This window comes from Zootoca vivipara, chromosome 6, assembly GCF_965207765.1.
Source record: "Zootoca vivipara chromosome 6, rZooViv2.hap1.1, whole genome shotgun sequence".
In the NCBI taxonomy this organism is placed as follows: domain Eukaryota; kingdom Metazoa; phylum Chordata; class Lepidosauria; order Squamata; family Lacertidae; genus Zootoca; species Zootoca vivipara.
Window position 1 is genome coordinate 15,705,590 of NC_142589.1, and position 27,603 is coordinate 15,733,192.

The following is a 27,603-nucleotide window of genomic DNA, read 5'->3' on the forward strand; positions in this document are numbered from 1 at the left end:
GCCGTGATGGGAGTTGAGGTCAAGCAATATCTAGAATGGCCAGACTAGGAAGGTTGCATCAAGTATATTAACTGGTTCAGCCAGTCAAGTGAATAGAACACCAGTTCTGACAAGTCTACAGTATGCTATTGAGATGATTTAATGACGACTTACAAAGCCCTGAACAAATTATCCAATTCCCTGCATTCCCCAATATTTCTTTTGCCCAGCTTTTACGATCTGCCAGAGTGGCCCTACTCATTATTCCGCCACCGAGTAGAGTTTGTAAGTCAGTGGCTCGTGAAAGGGCCTTCTTGGTGGCGGCTCCCCAGCGGCAGAATGTCCTCTCCCTTGTAATTCAGCTGATGTTTCTATCAGTTTCTAACCTCCTATGCAGGGTTCTAATGATGCTTCTACTGTGTTTGGCCACACCTCCCTGCAGCTGCAATATTCATGGATTTTATATTGTTCTTAATTAGATCGATAGATAATTTGCATTAGCAACTAGCATTGCAATTTGTCTACAAAAAATACAAACATAATCATAACATCAGGTAAAGTGACCAAACAAAATTTCAAAGTGCCAGCCATTTTAAATTCTGTGTAATGTGTGTGTGTGTGTGTGGTAAAACTGCAGAAGTAAATAGAAATTATGCAATTTGAAACTCAGAAAGCAAAGTTGTCTGTGGCCCTTGTTTTAATGGCAGTTTCTAGAAATTTAGCAATCAATACCAGCTTATCCTGATCCTCCAGGTGAAAAATTACATAATAATCGGCTGCACATCCCAGGTTGAGGTAATAATTGAGGAGTGATTTATCTCATTGCCCATCTCTGCACCAAGAGCAAAACAAAGAGTACATGGACCAATATATTGTCTGTATTACCCCATCTTCATAAAGTTTGATGGTTCTGTGTTGTATTATTATTATTATTAGTAGTAGTAGTAGTAGTAGTACCAGTAGTAGTAGTAGTAGTATGTTGCACCCAAATGTCTTTTATTTGGAGTAAAGCCACTGAAAGGAATGGACCTAAGTTAAGCCCCGTCTGCACTATACATTTAAAGCAGTATCATACCACTTCAGTTACAACTCCCTCCAAAGAATCCTGGGAAGTGACGTTTGTTAAGGGTGCTGAGAGTTGTTGGAGACCCTTGTTCCCCTCACGGAGCTACAGTTCTCAGAGTTCCCCGAGGAAAGGGATTGGCTGTTAAATCACTTTGGGAATTGTAGGTCGGCGAGGAGGAGACGGGTCGCCTATCAGCACCCTTCACAAACTACACTTCCCAGGAGTCTTTGGAGGAAGCCACGGCCATTTAAATTGGCGCGAAGATACTTTAAATGTAGAGTGCAAATAGGGCCTTTCTCTGAGTAGACCCATTGAAATTAATCGTCCATTAATTTCAATTAATCCATTAATCAGTTATTGCGTAAGCCATCACCGGTAAATCAGCGAGCAAATCATCATCATTGATTTGTATGCTGTATCATCCATTCATTTCAATGGGTATACTCTGAGTAGGACTTACATTGGTTACAACCCCCTTCTTTCATAATTGGATCTTCCGCTCAATCCCTTATTTAATGCAAAGCAGAACAAACAAACAAACAAAAACCATACATGTGACCCATCACCGCTGGCCTTTGGTCACGCTGGGCTGGTGCTGATGCGAGTTCGAGTCCAGGAACATCAAGAGCGCCACAGCTTTCCAACACACACACCTGTGGTAGGCAATAGACTATCTTGACTAGCCAGATTCTGACTCAGAACTGGTCCGGCATTTCTAAGTTTATTTTATGGCTTTCCATTCCGCCTTCGACATATTCCAGTGGGCGACTTACACAACAGGAAACTAAAGTAATAGGATATAGATAATGAGTGGGATGCACAAAGTGTTGCAGCGCAGAGTGCCTCCTGCTCAGGGTTCCAGCCAGCCATTCCCTTCTCCATTTAGGGATGGGCGAATCTTTCATAAGACTATCAGAAGAGATCTGCTGCATCAGAACAAAGGTGTATCTAGTCCAGCTTTCTGTTCTCCCAGCAGCCATTCAGGAAACTCCAAGAAGCCCACAGGCAGGGCATGAAGGCATCTGTCCATGTTAGTCATAAAAAGAGCCTTGCAGGATAAGGCCCGATGACCCCTCTAGTCCATCACCCAGTATCCCACATTGGCCAACCAGATGCCGCACTGGGAAGCTCACAAGCAGGACCTGAGCTCAACAGCAAAGCTCCCCACTCGTGATTCTGAGCAACTTTCCTTTGTTCCTGTTTTCACAGGGGAGAGTATTCCATCATCGGGGCCCCGCTACCAAGAAGGCCATGTTACAATGAGCTTTCTTCAAAAAATCTCAGAAAACGTCCCCGTTTTCCAGCTGTCATTTTGGCACATGGAATAAAACGTGTCATCTGCATGTCACTTCCCAACATATTCTGGTTAGCTAAATCTGCAGGTCTGTTTTTTTGGGGGGGGAGGGGAGCGGAGCGACAGGCACTCTCGCCAACATACATGGTTAACTTACCAGGCTAAAACATTCCTACTTGTCCAGGTTTTTTTTAAAACTTAGATTGTACTTGTGCATACTTTATGGCCTGCTTTCGACACAGTGAATCAGTGAGCAAACCATCATTAAAAAATTCCTTCAGTAGCACCTTAAAGACCAACTAAGTTTTTATTTTGGTATGAGCTTTCGTGTGCATGCACACTTCTTAGTGTGCATGCACACGAAAGCTCATACCAAAATAAAAACTTAGTTGGTCTTTAAGGTGCTACTGAAGGAATTTTTTTTATTTTGCTTTGACTCAGACCAACACGGCTACCTACCTGTAACTCAAACCATCATTATCATTGATTTGTACGCTGCCTTTCCCTTGTTAAACCATGCTCCAGGCAGCTGATGACTTCAATGAAATGCACGTAATTCATTCTAGCAGGTACAAATTTGGAACAAAACAAAAACAGTCATGCTTCTAAGTACCCATTAGGGTATCAGATCGGATGGTGATCTGTCCTTGTTTATAAAGATGCAGTTGATAGAAACAGAGGAGCTCTGATGGTTATGTGTTGTGTGGAGAAATCAGGCCTTAGGACCATCAGAGGAAGCTGAAATGTTGGAAGATGCAGCCACTCCAAGCGTCCCTTATTTTCCAGGGACTGTCCCTGATTTACAGAAGCCGTTCCGGTTTTTGATTTGATCCCGGAATGTCCCGCTTTTCCTTAGAATGTCCCAATTTTAATCAGAGAAATGTTGGAGTTTATGGAGTTATGTGACACCCCCCCCCCGAACCAAGGAGATGAGTAACTATACAACCTTTAGAAGACACCAAAAGGCAGTCCTGTAAAGGGAAGTATTTTTAAAATGTTTTATTATGCTTGTAGATATGTTGGGAGCTGCCCAGAGTGGCTGGGGCAACACAGACAGATGGGCAAGGTATAAATAATAAATTGTTGTTGTTGCTGTTGAATAAAGGTAAAGGTAAAGGGACCCCTGACCATTAGGTCCAGTCGTGACCGACTCTGGGGTTGCGCGCTCATCTCGCATTATTGGCCGAGGGAGCCGGCGTATAGCTTCCAGGTCATGTGGCTAGCATGATAAAGCCACTTCTGGCAAACCAGAGCAGCACATGGAAACGTCGTTTACCTTCCCACAGTAGCGGTTCCTATTTATCTACTTGCATTTTGATGTGCTTTCGAACTGCTAGGTTGGCAGGAATCTGTTGAATAGGATGTCCCTATTTTCATCGGATAAATATTGAAGGGTATAAATATGTTCTCCTTCACACGGCGCACAGTTAAACTATGAAACCCACTCTGGTAACATGCTGTGTCGACCACCAATTTGGGTGACTTTAGAAGTGGATTAGAAAGATACTCGGAGGCTAAGGCTCTCACGGATGCAGGGACATAGGTGGCGCTGTGGTCTAAACCACTGAGCCTCTTGGGCTTGCCGATCAGAAGGTCATCGGTTCGAATCCCCGCAACGGGGTGAGCTCCCGTTGCTCTGTCCCAGCTCCTGCCAACCTAGCAGTTCAAAAGTACACCAGTGCGAGTAGATAAATAGGTACCACTGTGGCGGGAAAGTAAACGGCGTTTCCGTGCGCTCTGGTTTCCGTCACGGTGTCCCGTTGCGCCAGAAGTGGTTTAGTCATGTTGGCCACATGACCCGGAAAGCTGTCTGCGGACAAATGCCAGCTCCCTCAGCCTGAAAGCAGGATGAGCACTACAACCCCTGACTGGGCTTAACCATCCAGGGGTCCTTTTACCTTACTAGCCACAAAGGCTATGTTCTGCCTCCCCTTTCGGAGGCAGTATGCAGTATGCCTCTGAATACCAGTTTCTGGAAATCACAGGTGGGGAGCATTGTGGTGGTTCAGATCCTGCTCGTGAACTTCCCATTGGGGCATCTGGTCGGCCACTGTGAGAACAGGATGCGGCCTAGATGGGCCATTGGCCTGATCCAGCAGGGATATCTTCTTACGTTCTTGCATTAGAAAAAAATAATAAACCAATGAAAATATCTCAGTGAATATACAATCAAATTAAGGACTCTCCTCATACTTCTTCTTAAGGTCTAACAATAAAGATACAAAGCTGTGCTCTCAGTAAACAATCCTCTGAAATCTTGACCCATAGCATAAAGGTAAAGGGACCCCTGACCATTAGGTCCAGTCGTGACCGACTCTAGGGTTGCGCGCTCATCTCGCATTATTGGCCGAGGGAGCCGGCGTATAGCTTCCAGGTCATGTGGCCAGCATGACAAAGCCGCTTCTGGCAAACCAGAGCTGCACACGGAAACGCCGTTTACCTTCCCGCTGTAGCGGTTCCTATTTATCTACTTGCATTTTGACGTGCTTTCGAACTGCTAGGTTGGCAGGAGCTGGGACCAAGCAACGGGAGCTCACCCCGTCACAGGGATTCGAACCGCCGACCTTCTGATCAGCAAGCCCTAGGCTCAGTGGTTTAACCACAGCGCCACCTGGGACCCATAGCATAAGCGTCTGTTATACGTTAACATTCATTTGGAAGCCTATTTGTGCAGGGTTGTGTTGTTGTTTTTATTTAAAAAAATGTTTAGAAGGGCGGAATTAGTCTGAGCATTGCTCAAGGAGCAAAGAGCAAAAATAGTTACATAAAGGGATAAATTAATATTGCTCAAGGCGCAAAGAGCCATAATTGTCACACAGAGGGAGAAATTATGCAATTCGCTTTCGGGAGAAAAGTTGCCACGCCTACGGGCTCCAACATGCATTGATCTTTCTGACACTTTTTTCTGCATAACAACCCCTGAGCAAATCAGATGAAAACGAGTGAGCATGGAACGAGTGAGTCAGGCAAGACCTGGCTCTTTCCTGTGGCGCGATGGAGAGGGTGGAGCTTCTGCCGCGAGGCTGAACATGTGGGATTTAGTATCTCATAAGGCACCTTCCTGTGTCATGGGGGAAAACCCAAATCCTTATCTCTCTCTCTGACAAGAGAGCATCAGGCTAGGTGCATGAGGTCAGGGTCTGAGACATCAGTCATGCACATAGGAGACATAGGAGGAAATGTCTCCTGGCCTTAGAAAACATTGTACGTAGTTCCTTAGAAAACAGTGTACGTAGTTCCTTTTATTTCCAATGTTCAGGCTGTGAGTACCATTCAAAGCATTTCTAAACTATGTCATAAACTATTTGCTGATTACAATATAAAAGCAATGTACCACATCCGTAAAGCGAGAACATAAGGTATAACCAAACTGTAGTATAGACACATTTTAAATAAATAAAAACAGGAATTTGGAGAATTCAATAAGGTCTGGTCATGGGTCAGGAAAAGTTTGGACAAAAAGATATGGATTGTATCTAAGTCAGTCCAGTAGACCCACTAAAATCAATGGACCTAAGGCTAAGCAATGGAGTCTGGTCTATTTAGGGCCGTGGTTCTCAAAGGTCGTAGCGTGCCACACTGGTGTGGCAGGAGAGGGTGGCAAGTGTGGCAGGAAGATTCAAGGACAATCCAAGAAACATTTAAACATTTCAGTGTAGTATACCACATGATGGTATCAAAAGAATTTGTTTTATTTGCAGAATATGGATTTGTTTTCAAAATGAGAGCAAGAGCATCAGGTGTGTGGAAATGAGTCCTGTTCTGGTTTTTACACTTTCTGGATGTCCCGTGGTCATATTATAAAGTAGTAACCCTGCTAGGTGTTACTTTCTTTTTGTTATCAATAAAAAATAATACTAAAAATCGGTGTTGCCCAAGCAAATTTTTAATCTGAAAGTGTGGCCCAGAGAAAAAAGGTTTGAGAACCACTGATATCAATAATAATAATAATAATAATAATAATAATAATAATAATAATAATAATAGGGCAACTGGGGACACAGTTGTAGCAACCTCAGCCTGCCCTTAGCCAGCCACCCCCTGCTTGACATCTGACTTGCAACTCATCCAATGGCATGTCTGTCAGCTTCCTCCTCTTTTGACACAGTGACTCCCTTGTAGATTTCAGCAAGGAAGAAGGATGGGGGTGAAACTAGAATGAGTTGGCTCCGCCTGTCATTGGCAGGAAGAACCAGTGGCTGAGGGTTGTCGTCAATACTAGTTTTACCCAGAGTCGGCTCACTGCCATTAATAGACTTGACTAGCTTACGTTCATCAGTGTTGATAGGTCTACACATTGGAGTTACAGTATCTGGGAGTGACCCCCCCCTCCCATTGAATTCATTGCAACTTACACAGTTAGGATCACAGCCGCCATCTGCTTTGCCCTCTCTGGATATTCCTGGAGAGTCATGCTGACCCATGTCGTCACAGAACTTGCCTGCTGTTCTCTTGAAACCAACCTCCCCTTTCACTTTCGGTCAAGTGAAAATGCTGAGCTTTGGAGCATATAGAACTCTTCCTTTTTGGTGTTCTTTCTGTGCACCTTCTCCAGAGTGACCCTAGGAGCCAATCCCCACTGGCCGACTCACCTCCTTTCACTCGGATTGGTTCCAATCAGCCCAAAGGGAGAGAATCCTCCTTCTCAGGGGCTAAAAAAAGCTTCCCTTTCATGCAGAGAGACTCTGCTGCAAAAATAGTAGTGGGTCTTTGACCTCCTGCAACTCTGGGCCACTAAGCCTCTGGCTAAGGTTGCCCCTCCACTTGCCAAAGGGACTATACATTTGCCCAGAAATGACAGGCAGAAATTGTCATCAGGGTGGAAAGTTGCATTTTAATTTCAGAGAATCGTAAAATTGGAAGGGACCCAGAGTGTCATCTAGTCCAAACCCCTTCACTTAAATACTTCTCGCCTTCCGTTCACACAGTGGTCCCTGTGCTGGTGAAAGAAACGAGATAAAAGTGTACAAAATCACAGAGTCTAAAAGCAGCCACACTCTGTTATGAACAAAATTCAGTGGCACATCGGCACAGTAGATCTTGGTTATCCTTTGCCCACTTTAAAATAAAATTAAAAAATCACAGTAAAACAGCTGGTCAACCTCTAATCCATCACATCACTGAATTATCCTTGTGGCAGCTTGCAACGGGTGGGAATAATATGTGCAAACACTCCCTCCCCCCCATTCACGCAGGCAGACATGACCCAAAATTCCGCAACCCAGTGGAATAGGCAAGGTAGGCAGCTGGCAATGGCAGTAGACCAGATGCTGGACTTTGATGCCCTGGAGTTCACTTCCAGGCATCTCTTTTAAGATGGGCTGATGCAAGAAAGGTTCCTTGGCCAGCCTTGGGCTGGGGAAGTGCTGTCGCTCAGCAGTAGGCAACCTGCTATGCATGCAGAAGGCCCCTGGTTCAATCTCCCATGGCATCTCCAGGTAGGGCTGGGATTTATCCCCTACCTGAAACTCTGCTGCTGCCAGTCAGTGTAAGCAACACTGAGCTAGATGGACCAACGGCCTGACTCAGTATGTGTTCCTGTGTGTGTGTGTTGCATGTTGTGTTTCTGTGTCTTAAGGGCAGAGCATCTGAACGGCCTCGGTCCGGTATACCTGAAGGAGCGTCTCCACCCCCATCGTTCTGCCCGGACACTGAGGTCCAGCTCCGGGGGCCTTCTGGCGGTTCCCTCACTACGAGAAGCCAAGTTACAGGGAACCAGGCAGAGGGCCTTCTCGGTAGTGGCTCCCACCCTGTGGAATGCCCTCCCACTAGAGGTCAAAGAGAACAACAACTACCAGACCTTTAGAAGGCATCTCAAGGCAGCCCTGTTTAGGGAAGCTTTTAATGTTTGATGGATCTCTGTATTTTAATGTTTGATGGATTTCTGTGTTTTAGAATTTCTGTTTTGTTGGAAGCCGCCCAGAGTGGCTGGGGGAACCCGGCCAGATGGGCGGGGTATAAATAATAAATTATTATTATTATTATTATCTGTTTTGCATGCAGAAGGTCCCAAGTTCAATCTCCCATGGCATCTCTAGGCAGGGCTGGGACAGACTCCCTTCCTGAAACCCTGGAAAGCTGCTACCAGTTGGGGTAGATCAGGGGTCAGCAAACCTTTTCAGCAGGGGGCCGGTCCACTGTCCCTCAGAACTTGTGGGCGGCCAGACTATATTTTGAAAAGAAAAAATAATAATGAATTCCTATGCCCCACAAATAACCCAGAGAGGCATTTTTAAATAGAAGCACACATTCTACTCATGTAAAAACACCAGGCAGGCCCCACAAATAACCCAGAGATGCTTTTTAAATACAAGGACACATTCTACTCATGTAAAAACACCAGGCAGGCCCCACAAATAACCCAGAGAAGCTTTTTAAATAAAAGGACACATTCTACTCATGTAAAAACACCAGGCAGGCCCCACAAATAACCCAGAGATGCTTTTTAAATACAAGGACACATTCTACTCATGTAAAAACACCAGGCAGGCCCCACAAATAACCCAGAGATGCTTTTTAAATAAAAGGACACATTCTACTCATGTAAAAACACCAGGCAGGCCCCACAAATAACCCAGAGATGCTTTTTAAATACAAGGACACATTCTACTCATGTAAAAACACCAGGCAGGCCCCACAAATAACCCAGAGATGCTTTTTAAATAAAAGGACACATTCTACTCATGTAAAAACACGCTGATTCCAGGACCGTCCTTGGGCCAGATTTAGAAGGTGATTGGGCCGGATCCGGCCCCCGAGCCTTAGTTTGCCTACCCACGGGGAGGAAAAGAGCTGCAACACCAGAGACCAGAATATTAAAAACTGAAATGTAGATGTAAATAAATGGAGCTTAAAAAAACAAAACAGTAACAGCCTGCCATGTAAAGCTCCAAAAGGAAGTGTCTCAGCAATGTGGTGGCCCCACCAAAAGTAGAAGGATTGTGGGCATCTCCCTTGCATGCAGAAGGTTGCAGGTTCAATCCCCAGCATCTCCACATAGGACCAGGAAACACGCCTGCCAGGGACCCTGGATCATAGATCACAGAACTGTAGCATTGAAAGGGACCCTGAGGATCATCTAGTCCAACCCCCTGCAATGCAGGAATATATGCAGCTGCCCCATACAGGGATCGAACCTGCATCCTTGGCACTATCAGCATCGTGCTCTAACCAACTGAGCTATCCGGGATAACTGTTGCCGGTCAGTGTCGACAAGACTGAGCTAGACAAGCTAATGGTACACAACACGTGCTCAGTGTAAGGCAGATTCCTGTGTTCCTGTATTCCTGAGAATACAGGAGGAAATTTTCCGAGGCAGGGAAATCATCCAGCATCTTTGAGGGCAGCAGGAGAAATGACCGAATCACCTGAAAGATGAGGACGATTAAGACACCGCAAGGAGGATTCCTCAGAATTTGGAATTGTTTCCTCCTTCCCTCCTCCCTCTATCGCAGCCAACAAACGGGAGATTCCGCATGAATCCAAAGGCTTCCCAAGTTGAGCAAGGCTCTCGGCGTCCTCCGACTGGCTGATCTGGTCTTCTTCCCTGGGAAGAAATCTGCCAGCCTGCTGAGTCTCTCCAAGAAGCTCCAGCCCTTTCGAGCTGTGACTCAACCTCTCAATCTGCATAACAAGGCTGGACAGCTCCCAGGCGCTCTTATCTGTGGGTATAAAAGAAAACTCTCAGGATCAACTCTCACACTTTGCCAGCTCCTTCGCGCTTCGCTCCACGCTGCTCCACCCGGCTCCCAGTTCAAGAGAAGAGCAGGAGGCGCAACCAAGGTACCGATTGCTTTCTTGCGGCTGCTAAAGTGTGTGCATTGTGTGTGGCTCTGCCCTGGCATTAGTGCCTGAAACCAGCTCATAATTGCTATATTTAGAGCACGTAGGCTAATGGTAGTGTAACTCAGCTTCTTACGATTACATTTGACTGTGTGTGTTTTGCTCGATGGGTTTATACAATTGAGTGCAGTTTGGCGAGCATCTACAGCATGCAAGCGGAGGGGTGGACAATGAGGTGGCAGAAAGGACTGTAACACTTCAGGGGGTGCCTGAACCACTTTTTGATGTCACCCCACATTATTTTTAAAACATGCACAGAAAAAAAGGGGGGAGTCCTCAAGTTTCTCCCAACCAGCCCTTTCTCCTGCAGTGCTGGTTTTTTCCAATTCCTGGACAATCTTTGACCCAGGGAAAGAATTTGGAATTGTGATTTTTCTGCCCACCATCGGTTCTACCAGGACCTGCTGCCGTGTTCTGCCACAGGTGGACAGTGGAGAATGAGCCAAAGGACAATCAACGCTCTGTTATGATTTCCATGTTCCATCTATTTTGGCCCCATGAGAAGCTCAAGCAATTTCCAGGAATCTGTACGCAGAAGAGACCCGTTTTTGTACATACGCAGAAAGGGACCAGTTGCGATGGTGCATTTTTTTATAAAAAAAATTATAAGCTATGTGACTTTGATGATCTTTTTACACTGCCTTTAGTCTTCTACCTATGGTGTTATTTTTGTTGTTGTTGGTTATAGTCTAGTAATGATTTGCTGTCATTGTTGAGAGCGAATATTTGCTTAATTATTATCAGCTGATATTTTGAGAGTTAATTTTATTGTGTGATAGTCTATTTGAAAAGGATTCCTGAATATTACTCTATTTTGCATAAACCACTTATTTTAAATGGCTTTTATTGTGACATACTTTTGTTGGATCGGAATGTTTTAATGGATGTGCAGCCTTCACTGTGTATTTTGTTGCTTCTACGGCTTGTAAACCGCCTTGTGTATATAGCAATGAAGGAAGACGGTATCCCAGTTTAAAGTGAAATGAAACGAAATGGGATAGAGTGGGCATCAAAGAGGGCAAATGACTAGAGGTGGATCAGTCATTCACTTCTGGAGAGTGTCAGCTGTTGACTTTAGTTAGTTGTTGACTTTAGTTAGTAGTTGTTTTGGAGATCACCTGTACCTGGATGAGAAGCTGACTGAGCTGTCCTCCTTTTTATAGCTTAAAATGTTGGCCTCTGAGTGGATTTTCGCAAAGCAAGCAAATAGTGGTAATGACTAGCTTTTGGAAGTGGGAAGCTAATAGCTTCTGGCCTGCCATCCTATGCTCTCCTACCCAGGTGTAAGCCCCAACTCAGTGCATACGATTGCACTGTCAGATGTATTGCTGGTCCAGAGATGAGAAATAGACACTTGGACCTCACTTGTCCTTTAATATGAAAGCTGTAGTTGCCTTCAAACATAGTTGTGATGCTCAGTGTTGTCAACTCAAACCAACAGCAGGAGAGAGAGAGAGAGAGAGAGAGAGAGAGAGAGAGAGAGAGAGAGAGAGAGAGAGAGAGAGAGAGAGAGAGATCTGCTTCCACAACTCAGCTCAAGAACCTTTGAAGTTGGGGTGTTCTGCATTCAACACCAGTGTCACAGCTTCTTGCAAAATATCACTAATGCTTGAAGGTGGGATGTTCTGAGACAAAGGAGTGGGAGAGGAGATGGGCCCATCACTCTCTAGATCCCAAGTCACAGAAACTGGGGTGTTTATCCCAGCAGAGGGACTGCAAGCTGACTTTGGCTGGACTGGTGGGCAGATTGCGTATCATGATGGCTGAACCAATCGACTCATTTTATTTATTTATTGCATTTGTATCCCCACCTTCTTTTCCAAGGAGCTCAAGGTGGCATAAAGGGTTCTCCCTGTCCTCACTAAATCCCCACAACAGCCCTGTGATGCAGGTCAGGCTGAGAGGCAACGACTGGCCTGAGGTCACATCCAGTGGGGAACTGGAGACTCCCAGGTCCTAGTCTAGCACTCTAACAACCACACCACACTGGCACTCAGTGTTGGGAAGTAAGGAAGCTGGATTGTACCAGTTCAGACTCAGAATCATAGTAGAATTGGAAGGGACCTCAAGGGTCATCTAGGCCAACCCCCTCCAATGCAGGAACAAACTTTGTCTATGTAGACTTAGAATGTCTGCTGTGACCAGGAGTGACTCCCTGGGGGTCTTGAGCTAAGAAGAGAGGCGTTTGTTACCTGAACTTTGGACCATCTCCATGTGCTTTAGCACTGAGCTGCAGTCACTCCCCAAGTTGCTGGTCATCTGCCTGCTGCCCCCAGGGAAACCACCATCCTTGCGCTACAAGTCCCCACCCACACACCGTTGCAATGTAGAGATAACAATAATGGGATTTTTACGAGGCTTTCCTACTGGTGCTTGAGGCAATGGGTGTGGGACACTGGAAAGGCAAGGCGCTGCTGCTAAATATTGAAACAATTGTTAGGGATTAGTATTATTGGTGTGGATATAAGGCGATCGGTTGAGGTGTGCAAGGCTCCAAAGTAGATTGATGCATCTATCGACAGGGGTGGATAGATCTCTTAATTCATTTCTCATTTCTCCAGTCAGCTAGTTACATTTCTGCCTCAGTTTGCATGTGCGTGCACACACACACACACACACACACACACACACACACACACAAATAGTTCTACTTAGAGTAGAAATTAATGAACCTAAGTTGGTCATGGTCATTAATTTTGATTGTTCACCTTAACTGCAGCACTGATCAGCATTTTACGGTGGACTTCTAATGTACTTGTCTCTGTATGCAATTTTGCCTACTATACACATTTTTGCAAACTGGTTTTCCCTGATATAGTGCATTTTTGTATGCCATTTTAATAATAAGTGGATTTTTAGGCAGGCTTTCCTCTAATACTTTCCATCTTTAAAAAAAATCCTTGGGAAAAACGTTGCAGAACTCAGGGAAGGGCACATTTCAAAGGATATCAGTAGTTCAGTGTGTGTTGCTTTGGGAAGTGCAAACGTAAGTTCTCCTCCATCTTTATCCATGGATGGGCACATATGTGTGTGTGTGTGTGTGTGTGTGAGAGAGAGAGAGAGAGAGAGAGAGAGAGAGAGAGAGAGAGAGAGAGAGAGAGAGAGAGAGAGAGAGAGAGATTTGAGTATGCACAAAGAAGGGTTTGCAAACAGTGAAGCAGTTAGCTGATTTTGGACTGTAGACATACATGGGGATTATTTCACTCAGCATCAAAATGGATTAAGTCAGACCCTGCTGCTTTGAGAACCCTCCTGTTCATTCTGCTGGCCTGGAGCCCCAGACCTCTACCCCAAAGTCTTGTCCTACGGACCAGTGCCACTGTTTGCAAAGAAGGAGAAGAAGAATTTTCTTTATACAAGAGCATATGTTTTCAAACATCTGCAGGAAACTATTCCTGCAGCACATCTGTGTGGTGCATTCCTATACATTTCTATTTAGAAGTAGGATGACTGCATTCAATTTAACTTACTGCCAAGTAAGTCTGCATAGGCATACATCCATGATCTCATATTCTCATCCCCCCCCCTCTCCTTTTGTTCATGCATTCAACTACTCTCCATAATTAGAACAATCATCTGTAGCAGAATGTTCCCTTCTGCCTCATGAGAACTAGCCACTTGCTCACAAAATGGCTCATCCGATGGTTTTCCTTGCCGCAGCTGACATTTCTGTTTTAGTTCTTGCTAATTGCATCCTTTGAGTCTCTCTCTCTCTCTCTCTCTCTCTCTCTCTCTCTCTCTGCACATAGCTGCTATGCAGTTGATCATCCAGAAAAGTTTTGCTGAGCAAGATGGTAGGGAATCTGCAAGGGGAGGTCATTAAAGCAGAGATTCTCAGCACTTTACCAGGGAGCAAGTGCCATTGCATTGAGTGAGACTCACTTCTGAGTAAACATGCTTACTGTCCCTCTGCACACGTCTTTATTTTCCAAACAACGATGGCATAACGTGTATGTTTGCAAGCTGAATTCCTCTGGGTTTCCTTCACTCATCCTTGGCTCATCCTTGGCGAATGTAACTTCACATAAATCAAAGTCACGTGGAAAAAATTGTCAGTCCTAGAAATGCTTCACTAGGAGTAAATTGGATTGAGCTCAGTAGGATTTGATTCTGAGAACATCATGCTGGCAGGGTCCTCAGACTGAATTCGTGTAATGTTTTCTGCAAAAAGTGTAGTGTCAAGTCTTTTAACAGCTTGCAAAGAATGGAATCTGGTATCTCTGCATCAAACCTGTGAGTTGAAACACAGCCCTCCCACCCACCCGCGGCAACAACTCTAGTTGAGAAGCAAATCGTTTTTGAAAAAGATAACCTGTCCTCACAACATCAAATGCTTTAGATAAGTGGCAAAGGGAATTTTGTACTCTAGATTTAATGGTCTAACTATAGGGGGGGTGAAGGCTCTTTTAGATCCCTTAGGCTGCAATCCTAAACCCACTTAGCTGGAGATGAAAGTTAGGGGAAGAAAGGTGTGCTCAAGTCACATTTTAATGCAAAGCTACCATATCTGCATTCCCCAAACTAATCAGCAAACCAAAGCACAGCTATTCAAGCATCTCAGTTTTTACAATGCCCTCCCCATACCAAAGAATGCATGGGAAACCCCCCCCCTCCAAGGTAAGGCAAGGAAGGAAATGCATATGTCAGAGAAAATCACAAAGACGTTGGGGCTGAATTGCTTGGGGGGAAGTGCATACAAGTAAAGTTGTGTTCAAAAAGGCATACCTTAAAGGGGGAAGGGGGGGGAAATGCATACAATTTTTTAAAAAAATCATGCACATGTGCAGATATAAGGGGAACTCAATTTAAGAGTGGGGAAAACCCATAGATTTGTCTGCATTCCAGCCTGAGTGTAAGTCCCCTTGAGTTCAACAGGACCTGCTTCTGAGTAGAAGTGGTTAGGCCTGCATTGTTAATGTCGTAAGACCACCCTGCTGGAATGGGTGCCTCCCCTCCTCCTCTTGCAGGGCGTTGGACGCTTGGGGTCTCTTCCAACTCCAACTCTACAATTCTGTTCTACAATTCTTTCCATGTCTCTTTTTTCCAATCTTCAATTTGGTTCTCCACAAATCTTGCATTGGTTTGTGAATACCTCATGAAAATTCACCAGCATCTTAGTGTGAATTTCTCCCCCGCCCCCCACCTGATTGCTGCTTCCTCACAGGCACCTGAATGACCACTGAGAGAACAGGATGCTGGAACAGAGGGGCCATTGGCCTGATCCTGCCACACTCTCCTTATGTTCTTAGTGTAGATTTCTAACCACACATTAAATTCAATGAGGTTTGTTTTGCTCGTCAGAAACGTGCGACGGCAGGTTTTATTGCTGCCCGTTTTGACATATTTGGCTTTTGAAGCTCTTCAGTTTTTGTTTCAATTAAAACATGTCGGTTGTAAGGCTTTTGTTACGGCTTCGGGAAAATCGGCTCGTTCATTGGTCGTTCTATTGGATGGTTTTACGATTCTTCTGGGTACATTTTAGCAGAAGAGGAAGATATCAGCAATAAAAAAGATGACAATTGTTAACCAAACTGGCTAGTGAAAAATGTGGACTAGTAACTCCGGGAACTTTGAGAGCAACTCCCAATAAGGGACCAGGGAGGTGCAAAGCAAATGATTCACTTCCGAAGCCCTGCTGGCTTTTGCCGGCCACGATGGAAAGTTCTGGTGGGTTTTGTTTTACTTTATTTCTTCCTCTTGCTGCACCAGCTCCAGGCTTGTAGATCCCTGGTAGATAAGGACAGCCTCAGGGTGTGTGTTGTACTGTATCAGAAGAGCGTACAGCCGTACACCATAGCTGCCAACCCTCCCTTTTTTTTGCGGGAAACTCCCTTATTCCAAGCCACAGCTGTCAACTTTCCCTTTTTTTGCTGGAAATTCCCTTATCCCAGTGCCATTTCCCGCTGCTATCCCGGATTGTTAGATATACCGTAGACTGTCCCCGGGACAGGTGAGGCTGCTGATCCCTTCTTTTCAAATCCGAAAGTTGACAGCTATGCCGTACACCCATTTGCCAAAGCATTTTTTGCTGATTTCATCATAACCTGCGATGACTGGATATGGAAAGGAGATTACAGGCAATGCAGCATGTGGGATGCTATGCCAATTGAGCAACAGCCTATCCTGCCACAAGTAAACATGCTAGCATGACCAGTAAACTTTGCATGTTATTGTCACAGAGAAGAGTGAAGCATCGGGGGTTTTCCTGACGTGGACATCTGTGCGACTCGGAAGCTTGCATCACTTAGGCTGTGCACACATTATGCATGTAAAACACATTCCACACCCCCATAAAGAATCATGAGAGCTGTAGTTTACCCCACGTGGGGTTATGATTTCCAGCACCCTTAATGAACTACAGTTCCCAGGATTCTTTTTTCTTCTTTTTCTTTTGGCAGGTGATTTAAATCTATGTTGTGCACACACAGCCTTGGTAACTTCTTTGTTCCTTTGAATTCAGGCTCAACTGGGAGTCTAAGCAAGGGCCAAATGGAGAGAAGCATAATCTGAGAACTATACATTCCTTTGGCAGCAAAACTCTTGAATTCGTGGGAAGTAAAACAGGCAGGAAAGAGATGGTAATAGGATGGAGGAGGGGAAGGCAAGAAATCATCATTGGTGAACTAGGAAAGCCATACATTAAATGTTGCACGGTTTTGAAACACTGCAACATTTTTGAGAGTTTAAAAAATGTACTTTATGACATTGGTTTTCCCCACACTCCCCTTTCTACCCTCCATCCATGCCAGCCCCTCTCTCCGTTTCTCATTCTCTGAGTCTTGTGTTCGAATCTCCAAAGCTCTGCAGTGATTATTTATTTATCTTAAAAGTTCCTCGTGAAAATTTGTCGGCCTTTCTGTGCAAAATTCTTACCCTGTAGCTGCTCTTCTAGCCTGTTCTGCTTCCCATACACATTACTACAAGCCACCTCCCATAAGAGAAAGCATTTATGTACATTTATCTTAATCACTATATGTATTTTTATGCACCAAACCCCGAGAGAGAGAGAGAGAGAGAGAGAGAGAGAGAGAGAGAGAGAGAGAGAGAAAGAATATGCTTTATTTAATTGGAGAACCTCATTGCAAAGTCAGAAGCGCACATTTTAAAAGATAGGTGGATTGTTTAAGTGTGAATGTGTTAGGTTTGGATTAAAATACTAACTGCACCATTTTTATATCCTCCATCTCTCATGTCTACACTGTTGTTAAAGTGTTGCATTAAATAGTAAATGGATAGGACCATTTATTGTTATGACTGGTTGCTATTGCTGCATGATATAGCAGAGATTGCAAAGGATCTGGCTGTAAGTTTGCTTTCCAGTCATATTCTGAGTGGCGTGACACTTGTTATATTATTGCGATGTCCCTTGATTAAGCAATAAATTTGTTTCTCAGTTGCTAGTTGCATGGAACCAACTTGGGATAGCTGAGCCCTTGGTAATGGGGCTCAGGAATCCTGTAGGTCCACCTGTACCTCGATTAAGTCTTGTGAAGCCCAAGAGCGCGGCAATTAACATTAGTGACATTTAAAAAATGAAAATGAGGAAAGAGTATCGTGCTCAACTGTGGAGCATTTAATGCACTAGTGCTATGAGTGGAATAGGAAATGCTTTAACTGCTCTGAGAGCAAAATAACTCAGGCAAGCTTTGAAGGAAGCCGAGCTTCTCTCAAAATTATCTCTGCAACCATAGGGACTAGAACCCTTTCCTGCTTTTAAAGGAAAGCTAGTCTTCTTCTCAAGACTCTACCGTATTTTATTTTTAAATAATATTTATTTTAAAAATTCCAATCAAACCAAATTATATATTCCAAATTATACAAATTATCCAATAATCAAACAAATCCCAATGTTATGCCCAATTATAAATTATTATCATCTTTTAGCTGACTTCCCATGCTTGGAGATCAGAGGGAATCCTAATCATGTCATATTTCTACTGCATTTCAAAATATTACAATAATTCCCTTAATACATTCTGATGTCAATCCTTCATTCTTCTCAAGACTCTAAAAAGAGCATTTTAAGAAAGAAGTAGAATTTTAGAGTTGGAATGGACCACAAGGATCATTTGGCCAAACCCACATTTAGACCAGAGTCCATGGATGTGGCTTGTGTAGTTTAGCAGCAGAGCATCTGTTTTGAATGCAGAAGGTCCCAGATTCAATCGCAGGTAGGGGCTGCAAACGATTCTCACTCTGAAACCTTAGAGAGCCACTGCCAGTCTGTGCAGACAGTATTGAGCTAGAGGGACCAATGGTCTGACTCAGTATAATTTCCTACCACCCTTCTCCCTTAGTCACAGCTCAGGGGTTTCGCTTCCTCTCTGCAAGTCCCAGGTTTGATCCTCAGCATTTCTAAGTAGCATTGGGAAGGATGGCCTGTCTGAGCCCTTGGGGAGCTGCTGCCAGCCAGTGTAGGCAATACTGAGCTAGATGCATCAGGGATCTGACTCAGCAAAAGGCACCTTCCCACATTTCTCTGTAAGAAACTGCTGAACGTTCAACACCATTCAGACGCAACCAGCAGAGGGCACCAACTTGCAAGGCCATGACTCCTCTGCAGAGCCAACACTTCTGCAATGGGCGTATCTTGAGTATACAATATATTATTAAGTTCTTTAATTGATGTACACAGTACTAAAAAAAAAGACATATTAAAACAAATCTTCCTTTATTTAAAACGAAACAGTGCATTCCTGCCTGCTTAAAAAAGGTCAGGGTTGAATCCATGCCAGTACTACTCAGAGTAGGCTCATTGGAGTTGAGGGACATGACTAAGGGTTTATCCACACTTATCTTTTGCATCGCTCTTTCCAGGCACAGGCCTGAGCTTTAAAGCTCCGCGCATTGTTGGTTTCCCCCCACCCACCCACCCCGACCTGGAGTTTTCCCTGCGAAAACCCGCTCGGTCGGAGCAAACGTCGATTTGGGTTATCCCAAGAAAAGCTCCAGAGCAAATGAGAAAGGTGCTCAGACACAGAGTTAAAAGCACAGGCCGCGCCTGGAAGCAGCGGAGGTAAAGTGAGTGTGGCTCCATTCATTTCCAACTAGAACTTAGTTGGATCTTGGGGGGTGTTAGCATGCAAAATGCATATGTAAAGGGTTAATTTCAAGAGCTGTGGTTGTGGCAGTTATGAACCCTCCTAACAGGGAGACTGCTGTCTGCTTCAGAGTCAGAGATAGTCTGTAACAGTTGAATCTATGTGAGATGTTTTAGAACAGGCATCCCCAAACTGCGGCCCTCCAGATGTTTTGGCCTACAACTCCCACGATCCCTAGCTAACAGGACCAGTGGTCAGGGATGATGGGAATTGTAGTCCAAAACATCTGGAGGGCTGAAGTTTGGGGTGCCTGTTTTAGAAGCTTAAGCTATCATCTATCTACCTGCACTATACATTTTTTAAAAAACAACAACAACAACAACAACAACAACAACCCTTGTAACAAGCTTTATTAATAGTCTTACAATACATTACATATATATAGTACATCTCTTAAAGCAAATTGAAATTTCAATCATGTACACAAAAGGGGGGGAACCATATACTTATCTTTTCTTACATAATTATGAGCCTTAAGCTTCAACTGTATTTATGCTATTTTTAATATGATTATTAACAAAAATTATTAGCAAAGATTATTAACAAAAGATATCATAAAGACTTTGGACTTCCTGTCAATTCCCGTTGTATGATACGGTATTCTTTATATATTCTCTAATACATTCTTACAGCAATTTGTACCGCTGCTCTTATTTCTCATATGCCGTATTTCTTTACCCAAGGTCAATCAAATGGTGCCATAGACGAAAAACCACTGGTATATTTTTATACCTATCTCTTATATTTATCCCATCTTTGTGCAAACTCTTGTCTTGAACTGCCCCTTAGGCTGTTGGTCAATTGCGCACTATGCATTTAATTTGCAACTGCAAGCCCACAAAATAAAAGTTATCTTGTTATTTAAAATTTAAAAGAGAGTGTAGCTTTTATAGGCGGGGGAAGGGTCGAACAACCAGGGCAACTCTGCAAATCTGGAGTTTAATTCCCACAGATAACAAGCCTAGGCTGCCAGCCACAATATCGTAGCAGTGGTCCTGTAAGACTGACTGTGGTTTGTGAGGCAGTACCCTAAAGGGCCAGCCTCCAATGCAGATAGCACTTGGCACCTGACATTGAGCCATACATCCCTATACATTTCCGCAAACTGCTATTGGGTATGTTTAGCCTGGAGAAGAGAAGGTTAAGGGGTGATATGATAGCCATGTTCAAATATATGAAAGGATGTCATATGGAGGAGGGAGAAAGATTGTTTTCTGCTGCTCCAGAGAAGCGGACACGGAGCAATGGATTCAAACTTCAAGAAAGAAGATTCCACCTAAACATTAGGAAGAACTTCCTGACAGTAAGAGCTGTTCGGCAGTGGAATTTGCTACCAAGGAGTGTGGTGGAGTCTCCTTCTCTGGAGGTCTTTAAGCAGAGGCTTGACAGGCATATGTCAAGAATGCTTTGATGGTGTTTCCTGCTTGGCAGGGGGTTGGACTGGATGGCCCTTGTGGTCTCTTCCAACTCTATGATTCTATGATTCTATTGCTGCATGATGACCCCGCCGCCCTTCCGCCAGCTCTCCAAAAGATCCTTGCTTAAGGTTCCTGCTACTCACCCTCTAGGTTTCGTAGATCTGAGACACACCAGAAATACCATATCCATTGACCAGCTCAGGGCTGAAATCAAAATCAGGTATTGGGTCTTGCAATGGATGAATGTCCCTGCTGAATCGGGTTGTGATTCAGGCCTGTTGTTGAAACCTGGCACATGGCATGGGAGGCGCTCCAGGAAGTGATCCCTTGTGAATCAGATGCTGCTTGCTACTCATTCCTTTTGGAGATGTTGGGTCAACATCCCCATTTGGAGCTAAGGGTATAAGAGATGCTGTTTCCAGGAAGGCATAGGAAGGAAAGAGGAGACTCTGCCACAGTCCCAATGAAATGTCTCTAAATCTTGGTCCCATAGAGTGGTATGTTCTAACCCTGTTGTCAGAGGCACTAAGTTGTCAGCAGCAAAGTCCTACTGAGAGTAGACACATTGAAATAAATGGGTGCCAGTTAGTCAAATCAGTTAATTTACACCAGTTGGTGGTTCGAATCACTGCAATAGGGTGAGCTCCCGTTGCTCGGTCCCTGCTCCTGCCAACCTAGCAGTTCGAAAGCACATCAAAGTGCAAGTAGATAAATAGGTACCACTCCGGAGGGAAGGTAAACGGAGTTTCTGTGCGCTGCTCTGGTTCGCCAGAAGCAGCTTAGTCATGCTAGCCACATGACCTGGAAACTGTATGCTGGCTCCCTTGGCCAATAACGCGAGATGAGCGCCGCAACCCCAGAGTCATACACGACTGGACCTAATGGCCAGGGGTCATTACCTTTAAGTAGAACTAACATTGACTACAACCAAATGTTCTCTGGGTGGCAGCTGTCGTTGAGAATTACAAGTGAGGAGTGTGCTGTGACTTTCAGGTCCACAATGGACAACTGGTTGGTCACTGTGAGAAGCAGATGCTGGACTAGATGAGCCCATTGGCCTGATCCTGCACTGCAGGGTCCTCCTCAGTTTCTTACATTATTACATTTTGACTCTGAACATCCTCAGAGCTGCCTTGGAACTTTAGTTCCATACAGTTCTGGTTCAATCGAGTTGAACCTGCTTTGAGGCACTATCAACTTTTCATATATCTTATACTTAAATAAGTTTAGTAGTATTATTATTATTATTATTATTATTATTATTATTATTATTATTATTATTACCAAACTCCTACCTGTATTCAGCCTGGGCTGAAATGCCCTCCCCGTCACCCACATTTAGCCACCCTATTTGAAAATGGCAGAATGTGGAGCACCTTTTCGGCTAAAATAAAGTGCCTTGGAGTTGGGGAGATCAACTAATTGCTTAAGGGGAGCCTGGGTCTCCCTTGCCCATCCTAACTCTGAATTTCAAAACTTTTTATCTGTTTAGAGAATGGAAGAAGAAACACATAAAGAGAAAGAGGTGGAAACGAGAAGGGAGGAGGATGCTGCCCTCATTGCTTTCTACAGCTCCTTCAAGGACCTCTTTGAGTTCTTTTGCTTGAACACCACCATCCATGGCACCATCCGGCTGGTCTGCTCGAGTCGGAACAAGATGAAGACGGCCTTCTGGACCCTCCTCTTCCTCGCCAGCTTTGCCATGCTGTATTGGCAATTTGGGCTCCTCTTCAACCAGTACTGGCAATACCCAGTGGTCTTGTCAATTTCTGTCAAATCACAGCAAACGATGTTTCCTGCCATCACCCTCTGCAATTTGAATCCATACAGGTACGGGTGTTTTTGTGTTTTGTATTTTCAAGGGGCTTCCTTTCAAATCATGGGGGAGGGAGAGGCACATTGAAAAACTTCACTTGCGGGTTGAGAGGGACTGGAGTTTAGGGGATCACTTGTTTGCAGGGAGGGGCGAATTTGTCAAATTCCGTTCCCCTCCCCTTTTCTTAGGCTTCCTGTTTTCAGTCTTTCACAACATAGATAGATAGTATTTTATTGCTTTGTCACCTGGGACAAGCAAAATCTATAATACAGTAGACAACAACAATAAGAGCCAGGTCTCTCCTTTCTTGGAAAAAAATGTAGCAGCAACTTAATGTTAGAACTGCTACTTAGAACAAATTTATGAAGCATAAATATGAAGCATATTAAAGTCTCTAGTCCAAAAAGTCTCTCCAGTAGTTTGGGAAGTTGACTGCTGCATCTCATATGGGAGATGAATGGATGCTTGGTGTTGTCGAAGGATAAAGGACTCATATTGCCTTTGAACACCCAGATCTGGCAAGTCTATTCTTGGCCAGAGCTACAGACCACACCTGAGCCTATTGGCAGGCATACCTCTATTGCCAGGCATGTATTTCTCCCCTTGTAAAAGTAAATGGAGCAATACATTGGGGAGACACACTCCAAGTTTTCTTAAGGTTCTGTGTTTCGCCTTCAGGGTTTCCCAGAGTGGTCTCTTTGATCAGGCTGTCCCTGCTGATTCCTTTGCACGGCTTGGTTCATGTTGATATTCAGAGCCCTTGGTCATTTCTCTCATTTCCCCAGGGTCAATATAGTCAGCAAAAATATGGCCGAGCTGGATAATCTGGCCAGGGAAACCCTACACAACCTATACCCCTTCACCATCCCGGCGAGCACTCTGGAAGACAACTCCAGCGTCAGTGTGGAGAACTGGACAAGCAGTGCGGTCAACAGCTCCAGCTTCAAGCTAGATCACAGCGTTGCTCTAGTGAGAATGGGCGACGGCAAAGTGGGCTTCCGGCTGGTAAGTTGAACGGGGATTTCAATGGCCATTTCCAGTGGCCATCTGCCATTGACAATTGGTCTTCCTGGACTGGTTGCAGGCTGAGCCCAGCCACTCAGGGATCGCAGAATGACAGGGAGGCTATCATGACCCGGTTGTCGTTGTTGTTGTCGTTGTCGTTACAATTTCTCAATTGCCCTTCACCCCAAGGTCCCAGGGCAACAATTAAAACACAACATTAATTTTAACATTTGGGGTGTATGTTTTAGGACCCACCTTATTTCGATGGTTCCAAGTTGTTTTTCATTGTTTTTAATATTGCTTTTAATGCTGTAACCCGCCCTCAGATCTTAGAAGGAAGGATGGGTAAGAAATAAATTACCACCATCATCATTATCATTATTAAGATACAGTGGTAGCTTGGTTGTCGAACTTAATCTGTTCCGGGAGTCCATTTGACTCCTGGAATCGTTGGAGCTTCCTGCACTCAATCAGAAGCCGCGTAAGCCGCGTCAGACAATCGGCTTCCAAAAAACGTTCACAAACTGGAACACTCACTTTCGGGTTTGCAGTGTTTCAGGAGCCGATTTGTTTGGGAGCCAAGCCGTTCGAGAACCAATGTACCACTGTACATTAATATACAATATTGAAAACAGTTGAAAACAACTTAGAATTACAGAAACAATACAGGTCCTAAAATATACGCCTTTGGAATCAAAAGCCATGGTTAAGAGATGCGTCTTCAGCATTCACCAAAAGCTGTATAATGAAGATACCACCTCTGTGGGGAAGGAATTCCACAGCTCAGGGGCTGCCACAGGGAAGGCCCTCTCTTACACACTGCGCCTCTGAGGTCATGGTGGCTGTGTGGTCAGAGGCAGTATGCTGGGGAGGAGCAGCTGGAGAGGACACTTGGCTTCCTGTTCTATTTTCAGGCTACCAAGACAGACCTTTGGCTTTGCTCCGCAGAGCTCCCTCTTCTGCTCTCTCTCTCCAGTTTCTTGACCCACTGCACAGTTGTTTCTTCGGAGCCGAACATCTCACTCCCCTAATTCTCTTCCTTCCTCAGTGTAACCAAACGGGCGGAGACTGCTACATCAAGGTTTACTCCTCCGGGGTCGACGCTTTCCAGGAATGGTACCGTTTCCACTACATGAACATCATGTCCCAGGTGCCACCCATCATTGACATCTCCAAGGATGCCGACCACATCAACGACCTGGTCTACGCTTGCCAGTATGACGGATTGCCTTGCAAAGCTAGGTAACTCACGCAGCCCCCCCCCCCCCCGGCCTGCTGGCCTGCACAGTTGTAGAACCATAGCATTCCGAGAATCACTCCAGAGAGGGAGCTCACAGACAGCAGCTGGTGGCCATCGATGGAAGCATTGCTCCTGCAAAAGAAGAATGTAGGGTTGCATCCAATGCTCAGACTAGACCCATTGAAATGACTGTAATTCAGATGCCTAGGGCAGTTGCTGGGAATTTGTCTCCTGGTCCCCCAGGTCCTTGTCCAACACTCTTAACCACTAGACCACACTACCGGTAGTTCTTATTTTTCCTCTGAGGAGCTCGAGGCAGTATGGGTGCCCCTCTCCGCATTATCCTCACAACAACCCTTCGAGGCAGCTTCCTGACCAGGTTTTGAGCTCTACTCTTCCAAGGTCCAACCACTGCAGATCCCATGCACCCTTCATAGATAGGGGAATTGCTCAATTCCCCTCTATCCCATCGATTGCTCTTTCTGCAAACCTTTCATTGCCCAGCCCCTTTCTCCGGAACCGCCCTACATTATTCTCCCAAGCCACCCTGCCTATTTCTATTCCCAGATCCCTCACAGAGAGGAGCTGGTTCCTTCAGGTGCACAACAGGGCGTTGGCGGCTCATCTCCTTTTGGGATAATTTCAGGCTGCGGGTGGGGAAGTTCCCTGGAATTGCCTCAGACTCTCCCTGTCTCTCTCGAGGTGAAGGGCAGGTTGGCACCCGGTCCTCCCCGGCTTCTGTTTGCATACGGCGCAGCAAGGAGAACAATCTGATTAAGCCAAAGCAAACCTGCACACACCCACTGAAATGCTGCCTGTTTCGGAAGACAGGCAGCAACAGCAACAACAGCAGCAGCGTTGTCCTCAGGGCCATTGCAGGTGCTTTGCGAAAGGAGCAAGGCAGAGGGTGAAGAGGGCAGGGGGGGTGAACTCTGTTGCTATTGCCTTGGCCAAATGGGAGAGACAGTGTGGTGCAGTGGTTAGAGTGCCGGATTGGGGCCTGGGAGAGCAAGGTTCAGATCCCCACTTGGCCATGAAGTTGAGCCCAACCCCTAGAATCTTGAATGGCAAACTCCCATCCCCCCAGATTCTATTGGCTGTGCTGGTGTTCGTCCTGCTCATGGGCAGAACCATTGATGTTCTTGGCCATAACTGAGGGTTTATCCACACTTAGCGTTTGCCCTGCTCTTTCCAGCCAGAGGTCCATGCTATAACGATCCGTGTCCAAGAGGTTTCCGTGGGGCTATTTTGCTCCAAGCTTTTCCCATGAAAACCCATTCTTTAAAGTCAAATCGGTGCAAACATCAATTCAGATTTCCCCACAGATTGACGTTTGCTGCTACTGAGCTTTAAAGAGCTGATTTTCATGGCGAAAACTCCGAGGGGGGCAAATGGGAGCTCAGGCCCAGAGGTTTAAATCATGGACAGTGCCTGGAGAAAGCAGGTGAAAGGTAAGCATGGATAAGCCCTAACTTAGGTTTGCTCCTTTCATTGGGCCTGTTCTGAGTTGAATTGAGTTGGAAGCAACCCTCTCTTCTCAAAGTGGCCAACCAGATGTCTCTGGAATGCCCACAAGCAGGACCAGAGCACAAAAGCAACTCTCCCCTCCTGCAGTTCCCAGCCACTGGTATTCAGTGGCAGGTGACTAAAGTAGCTGAACCTAAAAAGTCTTGGGCAGTAGGAAGGTCTTCACCTTCTCCTTGCACCATAAAGTTCATCATGGTGCTAGATGTTCCTCCTTGGCGAGGCAACTTCAGAAGCAGGGCACTCCAGCAAGAAAAGGCCCTCTCCTTTGTGGGAGCAGAACTTCTATGGAAGGGATTGCCTCCACTCTTAGCCCCACTCAGAGTATACCCATTGAAATTAATTGACCTCAGCCAGCCATGCCGTTACTTTCAATGAGTTTCCTCCAAGAGGGGCTAAGATGGGAGAGATCTCAAGACACAAGCAGGCAGTTGGGTGTAAAGAGGGCATCAGTTTTGTGGAACAGGCAGGAAGGCTTCTGGTGGCCTTACAAGACCTTTTACCTGTAAGAAGTCTCACTTCTGGAGACACCCTTCCCTTTGTATCACCTGCCGGTCCCCACATGGCTTGGGATGTGCTGCCATGAGTGACTTTTAACCATGGTGCTGTTGTGCAGTTGCCGGCTATCCCGTTGCCTGGCCTTATCTCTTCTCTGTACAGTACAAGGTGTGACTGTACCAGTTGTTCCCTCGGTGGAGCCAAACCGGTCCCTACCACCACCGCCCTGGGTCCGTTGTTGGAACAAGAAGCCGGCGGAGCTAACCGCAAGGGCCCATCAAAATGTGTCGCCGATAATGAACCCAAGCAAACATTTGCTTAAGCGTTATCGGCCGGGACAAATTGAGGGTAATTGGCAGAACTCCTGTAAGTTTTAAGCAAACTTCCAGAAGGTGGAGCCTCTCTCGGGCTGCTCTCTCGTCCCAAGTCGAGATGACCTCACTCGTAAAAGTAACGGTCAGCTTTGGAATGCAGGTGTCATGTAGGGCCATGTTTAAACATCCACACCTTCGAGGCTGGAGACATAATGCCCATAAATGCCAGTTACTGGAAGCCGCAGGAGCAGTTCTGCTTTGGAGCTTCCCATTGGAGCATCTGGTTGGCCACTGTGAGAACAGGATGCTGGACTATGAGTCATTGGCCTGATCTAAAAGGCTGTTCTTATGTTCTTAAGTTCTTATGGTGTCTTTATTTATATTCCTTATATTTTATCCCTGTTCTTAAGCACTAGCTGCCCCCACCGCCAAATCCAAAATACCGCTGGTGGGGTGTGTGTGCTTATCATCTGAGGCTGATACTATTCACAAAAGTCCCCCTTTCT

The 27,603-nt window shown here is 45.3% G+C and overlaps 1 protein-coding gene across 2 annotated transcripts in view; it reads left to right on the forward strand.

Annotated features, from left to right (window-relative positions):
- The window catches only part of SCNN1D (sodium channel epithelial 1 subunit delta), a 64,336-nt gene that overhangs the window by 23,962 nt on the left and 12,771 nt on the right, over positions 1-27,603 (forward strand). Inside the window, exons 1-4 of one of the 2 annotated variants that reach the window (XM_035120047.3) lie at positions 8,510-10,121; positions 22,193-22,530; positions 23,302-23,521; positions 24,570-24,763. In XM_035120047.3, coding sequence (XP_034975938.2) covers positions 22,196-22,530; positions 23,302-23,521; positions 24,570-24,763 — 749 coding nt within the window. In that variant the 5' untranslated portion in view covers positions 8,510-10,121; positions 22,193-22,195. Of the gene's footprint in view, positions 1-8,509; positions 10,122-22,192; positions 22,531-23,301; positions 23,522-24,569; positions 24,764-27,603 lie in introns of those variants that run through there. The other variant, XM_035120046.3, reaches the window with a different exon arrangement.